This window comes from Pseudoliparis swirei, chromosome 22 (genome assembly GCF_029220125.1).
Source record: "Pseudoliparis swirei isolate HS2019 ecotype Mariana Trench chromosome 22, NWPU_hadal_v1, whole genome shotgun sequence".
NCBI lineage: Eukaryota > Metazoa > Chordata > Actinopteri > Perciformes > Liparidae > Pseudoliparis > Pseudoliparis swirei.
In genome coordinates, this window is record NC_079409.1 from 20,230,155 (window position 1) to 20,239,516 (window position 9,362).

At 43.5% G+C, this 9,362-nt stretch overlaps 1 protein-coding gene across 1 annotated transcript; it reads right to left on the reverse strand.

Moving 5' to 3' along the window:
* Window positions 1-1,262: 1,262 nt before the first annotated feature.
* On the reverse strand, window positions 1,263-8,318 carry trhra (thyrotropin-releasing hormone receptor a). Its single transcript, XM_056444431.1, has 2 exons — window positions 7,506-8,318; window positions 1,263-1,706 (listed from the first exon to the last, which is right to left on the reverse strand). Exons 1-2 carry the CDS (start codon window positions 8,316-8,318, stop codon window positions 1,263-1,265), a joined length of 1,257 nt encoding a protein of 418 aa, XP_056300406.1.
* Between the last annotated feature and the right edge of the window lie 1,044 nt (window positions 8,319-9,362).

Sequence of the window (9,362 nt, forward strand, 5' to 3'; positions counted from 1 at the left end):
ACACAGGCCGATGTATTCTAAAGTCTGACACATAGACGTCGCACAACAGATACTGTAGGTGATGTGTACCAACAACAGGAAGACGGGAACTATTTCCCACCTGCAGCTTCTCCCTCTGTCGCTCGTACTCTCACCAGGAACGAGTCTCAAACTGGAGCATTACTGCACTGATGAATATAACTGAAGATATATACTGTATACACTACCGTTCAAAAGTTTAGGGTCACTTAGAAATGTCTTTATTTTTCAAAGAAAAGCACTGATTTTTCAATAAAGATAACATTAAATTAATAAAAAATACACTCTATACATTGTTAATGTAGTAAATGACTATTCTAGGTGGAAGTGTCTGGTTTCTAATGAAATATCTCCAGAGGCCCATTTCCAGCAACTATCACTCCAGTGTTCTAATGGTACATTGTGTTTGCTAATCGCCTTAGAAGACTAATGTCTGATTAGAAAACCTGTGCAGTTATGCTAGCACAGCTGAAAACAGTTATGCTGGTGATATAAGCTATACAACTGGCCTTCCTTTGAGCTTGAAGTTTGTAGAACTAAATTAATACTTCAAATATTAATCATTATTTCTAACCTTGTCAATGTCTTGACTACATTTTATATTCATTTGATAAATAAAAGTGATTTTTCATGGAAGACACGAAATTGTCTGGGTGACCCCAAACTTTTGAACGGTAGTGTATATATATATATATCCGCTCCATGGCTGTAAACATTTCACACAGCGGGATTCATGAGAGACTGACAGGAATACAAATTCTATGTATTTTTTGGACAGTTTAGTCATTTAAATAGAGATTTCCCGTCTTCAGATGACACAATTCCCGGTCAATTAGTTTCGCTTCAACGTTCCTGCGAGCTCAACGAAAACATCCCTGTTCTTGATAAATACCGATACTCGGCCCCAAGATGTCCACTTGTGAAGCTTCTCTCTGTTAAGTCTGGATCAGATTAGAGGGGGTTGGGAGAGGGAAGTGGATGGAGGCAGTTTGCTTCAATTTATCAATTCATGAAGTAACTGTATTTTTGCAAGATTCGTGAAAGTTCTCTGCTTTTTTACCCCTCCTTTTTTCAAAGAAAATGCTAACTGTCAGCTCATTAAACGGTATACTATTTGGCTTTTTGGCAACTTTAATTGAAAGGGAGATGGTCTGGATATTTAAAATGTCTCTCAGTTGTCGCACTGGGGGCTGAATCCATTCTACAGCTCTCTCTGCGATCCACTTCAGGTGGAGAGTTTGTTTTCAGGCTTTGACGTCGCTCCCTGATGGAGAAGGCTCAGCGAACGGCATCTCCTTGGCACTCGGCAGGAGGCCGGCGGGTAAGTAGCGATCCGTGGGCGTGTTCAGCTCCTCGTCCATGTCTGTGGTGAAGTGGTCGGGACTTTCCCCGTTGGACGTCTCCTTGATGACGCTGTAGGTCAGAGCCACGGTGTAAGACGCCGGCTTCTCTGTGTGCTGAGGGCCGTAGTGACACAACTTCTTAAAGGCGGCGCGGAACTTCTGGGACATGGCGTTGTAGATGACCGGGTTGATGGCGCTGTTGAGGTAGATGCACAGACGGCAGAAGAGCAGGAACCAGGTGTCTAGGTAGGCCTTGTCCAGGAAGGAGTTGACCACCACTAAGGTGCGGTAGGGCATCCAAAGCAAGGCGAAGAGGACCACCACCACGGCCAGCATCTTCGTCACCTAGTAAAAGGCAATCATAAAATAAAAGCTCATATAATTGGACAATGAATTGAACTTTGAGTGTTTTTCATGCACATGGATTCCCAACACGATGAAGCCTTTTATCACACACTAATCAAGTCATTGTTAATACCAACAATGACTTTGAGTGTCCGAGTAAGCCATGACGGTACAACCAGCTAAATGGAATTCAGCCATCATTCATGTTGACGTGCACACAGAAAATAAAGGTTCTTTCAAAGGTTTTGTGGTTTTACGAAGAACCATCACGTAATGAAGAACCATTTATTTGTTTGAGGCACCATTTTTGGTTCTTTGAAGAACTCTTCACGGAAATGGCTTGAAAGGTTCTTTGTGGAACCAGACATGGTACCTTAAAGAACCTGTTTTTAAAGGGTACCTGTAGTGAAAACGAATATGAAGCCAGATCAAAAGATAATGTGTTTCTAAAGGTTATTCATGCACTGACGGTCCAGTATTCAATAACAATACGTAGTTTAGGCTGTTCAAAGTCCTCAACTCCGACATGCGACATTGCACTGGAGCTTGAATATGTCGCGGGTGGTGTGACGTCAAATCGTTGAGAGATGACAGCCAGCCACAGCGGATGTGTTCAGATACCAATATAAACAACGTCGAGCGCTCGCAAACAAATGCTGAGAGATTGATAATATGGACGATGAAAGATTGTCTGATTCAGCAACTGGATACTTGTTTGAACCTTTAAAAGCAGACTATCCCCATTTAGTGAATTGTGACAGCGATGATAGCGATGATTCTGATGAAGTTGATGCGAAGGACCGCGGTCCAGATGCTTCACCGTCGCGGACCGTGCACGCAAGTCGGCGGACGTTTGGTGCAGTTGTGAAATGTGTGCCACAAAAAACAGACATAGAGTGCATTTGTTGTAAAGAGCACAAACTTATGTCCGATGATATAGTGACATTAGACCTCATCTGCTTCACACAAAGAGTGAGCTTGATAGCTACATCGCGCATAAGCCAGCGCTGGAGATGTCTTTCATTGATGCAATGTTCGCCGACATGTTCGGGGTGCTAGTGACTTTTCTTTGCTCCGTCCGTCCCGATGCGCGCAAACCGGTGTCGGGAGCTCCAGCGCGCGAGACGGCGGGCAGAGGACTGTTAACGCAACACGTAGAGACAGAAATGACATGCTGCTGCTGTAATGTGGCGCTAGAGAAAGTGACAGGGGCGGGCCAATTTTTTAATGTCATGCGATCTACCAATACTACGCGCGATCGACTGGCAGGTCGCCGCGATCGACGTATTGAGCACCCCTGATATAGATTGTGTAATTCTTGAGGCCACCGATCTATCCCAAGAAGCAACGCGTGTAGAAGTGGCTCCGGATTGGCTGAATTCCTTTCAACGACTCAACGTCATAGTTAGCTTTGACATGAGTAAATAACTAGCAAAATGGCTGCGCCCTGAAGCGTTCACGGACTCGGAATGTTGACAAAGAAATGTAAATCCTCGGGCTATGCGTGACTTGTTGACAATAGCGGCGCGGTAAATATGATTTATTTGATGCCCCGAATGGATGTAGCACGTTGTTGTTTTGCACTACAGGTACCCTTTAAGGATCTTTGAAACACCTTTATAGGTTCTTTGAAGAACTATTTAAGGAAATGGTTCTAAAGAACCCTGTTTTGAAAGGTTCTTTGTGGAACCAGACATGGTGCCTTATGGAACCTTGTTTTGAAGATTCTTTGAGACATCTTTTTAGGTTCTTCGAAGAACTACACTCAAAGAAATGACTCATTGGATGAACTCAATTAAATTGTTGGCAGGTTTTCCATCCAATAATTATATGCAACTCCAACTCAAATTTAGCACATCAGTGCAATAAAATGTAATTAAGTTAGTCCAACTCATTTGTATCAAATACATCTAAAATAACTATATTCATTAAATTAAATGAATTTGTGTTTGTCCAACTCAAAATATAAACTAACTAACTAACAAAACATGCAAACTCCACACAGAAGGAACGCCCCGACTGGGAATTGAACTCACGGACCTCTGGCTTTGAGGTGACAGTGCTAGTCACTGCACCACCGTACAGCCCTGAAAGTGTCTTCACCTCATGTAAACAACTGATTTTCAGCTGGCGCATGCACAAAGGGGAGTCCCCAATGAAACACATTTATTTTGAGTTGATATGCACACCATCTAACTTAAATAAATCTAATAAATGAAAGTATTCATACATTTTGTGTTACACCCATTAAATATAAACATCTATTTTTGTAATTGATTTATTTAAATGTATCAAACAATATTTAAATGTATCACCTCTAAGAAGGGCTTGAATCGTTTTTTTGAGTGTATTTAAGGAAATGGTTCTTTAAAGAACCCTGGTTTAAAAAGGTTCCTTGTGGAACAAGACATAGTGCTTTAAAGATCCATTTTTGTAAGGTTCTTTGAGGCACCTTTATAGGTTATTTGAAGAACTATTCAAGGAAATGGTTCTTTAAAGATCCCTGGTTTGAAAGGTTCTTTCTAGAATCAGAAATGGTTCTTCTGTGGCATCACTCGAAAGAACCATTTTTGGTACCAGATGGCACCTTAATCTTTCTGTGTATGTGAATGAATTTAAACCCTGTTTAGATAATATTCATGTTCTAAATTTATTTCAGTTGTAGCCGTTCAGTGTTTGGACATACCATCTCTCTATATTGACATTTGTTAGTCTTCCTTTACCGATTCAGAGGAATTTGGTTCCACTGTAGCATTCCTGACAAAGCAGCAACACCACACGTTAATTTCAAGGACCTGCATTGAACCAATCTGCACCAGCAGCCAGAAGATCAATCTCAAGGATTCAAACTTCCGGCTCAGTGCACACGGGGAGCCGTCATGCCGAAGAAAAGAAAGTCCTGTCCACCACGCGTCTCTTCAGGGCCGTCATTATTGCCCGATACAGAATCTGTTGTGTGAACACAGCTGCATCTCCACATGAACTTGACTCGAGTCAACTGGAGTACGTGAAGTGAGATTAGCATTAATTAACATGGTGCGGCCGCGCACCTGCTCAAATATTGATGGTGTGACTGGAATTTTAAGTCAGATTAAACACGGGAGAGAGAGATTCAGAAGTACCGAATGTTCAGTCTGTTGCTCCTGGAAAAAGAAGAGCAGCGCTGGGAATTCATGTCTTGATTATTTTGTGGTAATTTGACATGTCACACAATTAGCATCGGACGGAAAGCCTCCACCTGTGTCCTCCGTGGGATGACTTCTAGAGCAACAACGTGCTTATATCCAACAGGCCAACCAAACCAAGACAAATTGTACAAAAGCTACTAATATAAAAAATAATTGAACATTCTGATAAAAAACTGTTGAACAGTAGGCAATTTAAAGTTGTTAGATATTCCTCACTTACTCCTGCTGGTTATTTTCCTGTTAGAACATCTTAATTTGGTGCTCACAAAGAATGTATTACTTTATTACCGAAATCAACCCTCTGTGAAGTCTGAATAATAATAATGTAGTCTGCAAGGATTAATGGGAATCTGATCTCAAATAAAACAATGTATTGTGGCAACTGTCATCAATTTGGCATTGTCACGGTTAGGTGATTATGTTCGAAAACAATCAAAATATAATCATCTTTTTCACAAAAAATCTTCAATGAAAAAGGAACGTCGATTCAAAATATCGAGGGTACACGTAACAAATTGCATGATTTCATGATTTTTATACAAACTCAATCTGTCATTAGTATGAGGACTTCATTAAAACTCACATTTCTTTGTGTTTTTGTTAACGGACAAGTTTAAATTCAGAGAAATGTCAGTTCTTTGTCATAATGGAACTTCCACTGTCACTGCCCCACCCCCCACGCTTAAACACATACACGCAATTTTATTTTAAAGAAAACACCAAACTTGCCAGATTTAAAAAAAATCTTTAAAGATGCCAAAATATCCACACCTAGTTTTCTTTAAGTTCATAGTGCATTTTTTTAAAGTTGTGTAAATGTATTTATTCATTTACACAAGCATTTAAGAAATGTATGAAAAATGAAGGAGTTGTCAGGTAAGAGATCAGTGTTAGTAGATTCATAAATGGGACCATTATCACACTGTTCTTTACTGTAAACCCCCTGTGGAGGCATCATAAAAACACTCATTAATTATTCATATGCTTTAAATCAATTTCCAACCTGGAAGAATGTTCTGCATGCGCAATTTAACAAAGTCTGGATTTGATAATATAATTAGCGGGTGATAATCCTGATGTGATAATCCTCTCCATGTGCATGTCGTGTCGTCTCGGCTCCAGTCAGGTGAGGATAATTGTTATGGATGGAAGGGCTGCCAGTATCATCAGCGAGAGAAATATACCCAATCCAGCATCCTCATTACGTCCTGACCTTTAGGTAATTCAGTAAAGTGCACGGTAGGTGTCCACAGAAACACGTGTCGTTGTGGGTGTGTTGTGGGTGTAAGTCAAGGATTAAAAAACAAGCCGCACTGATGGAGAAGAGGCCAAAAGCCTATTTGCGTTGGCATTAACTGATCATACGATCCAATGGAGCGTGAAGCTCCTCAGGCGTCTTCCTGAGATCTGGCAAACAAACGCCCAGCGACTACATGTGTGTCCGTGCCTTGAGAGGATTCTGTGTCATCATCGACAACGGAGGAAACTCTCAGCTGGCTGGTGTTTGTTTGTTGTTGTTTTCAACTGATGGAAGATGAGGATAAAACAGTCTGGCTTATTGCATGAAAACAAATTTGATGGAGGGTTCACTGAGCAATGTCATTCAAAAGGTGGCTGCACCACGAGCTCCGACGGTCAACCGGGTTGTCTTTTTGTCACTTTTGTTTTCTTTGAGCCACTTTATGAATTTGTGCTGCAGGGTTTTTAAAAAAAAATTGTTTATTGGGCTGAATCTGAAATTAAATGATAGTTGTTAGCACTTGTATGCAGTGCATATCAAAAAGGGGATTGGAATTTGGGTCAGTTGTATCATTTAAAAATGTTTATGTATGTGTCAACAGTTACCCCCAATACTCTGTTTGGACTATTAGAGATCCAATGTTCTCTCTAAGAGCAAAAAAAAAAGGAAAAAGACAGAAAGATATGTTCCAAACACGAGTAACATGATGTCTGTCAATAACCTTTCAGCTAAATGAATATATCTGTTCATCCTTATCCCCCTTATAACCTCTAGAAAAACAATACTTGATGATTAAATGTGCACCTTCAGTTTGAGGCGAACATATCGATGTGTTGGAAATCAAAAGAAAAGAGGAACAAAAAGTACAATAATGCTAATTACCATGACATAGAAAGCGGATCTTTGTGACCCAAAACAATAAGGAAGTAAAACACATGAAGTGGGATCAGTGTGTGTATTACATGTGCTTCATTATTCTAAGTATGTACTTTATGGTCATATTAAGCCGTTGAATTAGGGATTGATAAACTGCCTGATTTCATTTAATTGGTCCAAAAAGAAGAAATAAAGTACTTGACAATAATGATAATTACCATGACATAGAAAGTGGATCTTTGTGACCCAAAACAATAAGAAAGTAAAACACATAAAGTGGGATCACTGTGTGTATTAAATATGCCCCAGTGTGTGTGCGATGTGTGTGTGTGTGTGTGTGTGTGTGCGCGCGCGCGCTCGGTGCATTTCTCCACTTTTCTTGATCATCTCATGTGGCTCACAGATTGGAGGGAATCGAACCGACCTGTCCCCCCCCCCCCCCCCCCACACACACACACACACACACACACACACTCACACACCCTCCCTCCACACCTGTCTGCGGGACGCAGCCGTGGTGCTGCTGGAGGAGCAGCTGCCGGTCATCCTCCCGCCCTGGCTCGTGTCCTTCTGCCACTTCTTGGTGCCCCCCGCGGGGTCCGCGGGCAGCGGGTTGACGAACAGTATCCGGGCGATCAGCCCGTACAGCACCGTGGCGAGCATGAGGGGCAGCACGTAGAACGCCGCGAAGTCCGTGAAGTACACGGGCAGGTAGTAGCTCCGGGACACCTTGTAGGCGCAGCTGAGCAGCACCACGTTGTCGTACGCCAACTCCTTGGTGTCGGCCAGAAAGAGCCACATGACGCAGTAGGCGGAGGTGAGCGTCCACACCAGCAGGATGATCCTCTTGGCGCGGGACAGCGTGCACAGGAACTGCGCCCTGATGGGGTGGCAGATGGCGATGTAGCGCTCCACGGTGAAGGCGGTGATGGAGCACGAGGACGCGTTGATGCCCAGGTACTGGAAGTAGGTGATGCCCAGGCAGCCCGCGTACCCGTACACCCACTGGCCGTGCAGGGCGTCGGTGATGTTGGGCAGCCCGGCGGCGGTCAGCACCATCAGGTCGGCCACGGCCAGACTCACCAGGTAACAGTTGGTGGGGGTGCGCATGTGCTTGGTGGTCAGGACCACCAGGATGACCATCACGTTGCCCACGATGCCCAGTCCGCAGATGAGGGTCACCAAGAACACGCTGGCCACTTTGTACTCGACCGTGTAGTCGGTCCAGAGCCCCAGGGTCGTGTGGTTGTCCGGTGGCGGCGACGTGCCGTTCTCCGCGCTCATGTCCACCATGGTGAGGTTGGCCATCGCGAGGGACTCACACCAACAGCCTCAAACTAAACCACCGAGCACTCATGGCCATAAAAAGGTTCCTCTGGCACCAGAAGTCCGACCAGCACAGATCCTCAAAAAAAAACTTCATGTCATCCTCGTGTAATCCGGTCCAAACTCTCCTTCCCGTTCTCCTCCACCCAGAATGCAGCAGAGTGTGTGTGTGTGTGGGGGGGGGGGGGGGGGCAACTACACTCCTTCTGCACCCGAAAGCAGGAGTCGGGAGGGAGGCTGAGAGGAGGTGTTGCTGGCAGCTCCGCGCGCTGCTCCGGTCTCTCCGCTCACGCGCTCATGACTGGAGAGCCTCGCTGTGAGGTCACTGGCTCCCACCGGGACGCGCGCGCTCTCCTGTCGGCGCTGAGTTGTAGGCTATACACTCATCACCTGTATCAGGCACGTGCACAGATAGAGCCCTAGTGGTGCTCAAGCACCAGCCCTTTGCCCTGGATGAGAAAAGTGCCCTTTTTGCTGGAGACACTTTTTTTTCATTCATCAGTATTTAAGAATAAAAGTTACTCTCTCTGTCATAAACTCCCCCCAAATGTGATTTGATATCCGACGGGGCATTTATTTGAGTTCTTGTGAGAATTTCGCCCCGACATGCTCCACGGCGCTCACAACGTTGTTTTGTGATAAATCAACCACAACATTAGCGCTGCTGAAAACATGACGTCACAACTGGTCGACGTTTCCTAAAAAAAATAAACAAACAAAAACTCAGAAATCCATGATTTCAAAGCCTTGCAGCTGTTTACTGATGTCATGTTTGAGTGATAGAGAGAGAGAATCTTTTTTGTGTTGTATAAATGCTGTTTAGACATATTTGAAAGTATGTTTGTAAATGTCACGAGAATTCACAGCCAGAAAATAGGAGCTAAACTATTCTAACTATGCTAGCTCTCGGTGTCATGCTATCCTTGTGCATAATTGTTTTATGTGTTATCTCTTTGTTTTGTCTGTTCCAGTCTTACAACGATCAATCTTATAGAAAATGAACAACACAGCTCAGCTAAAATAGAT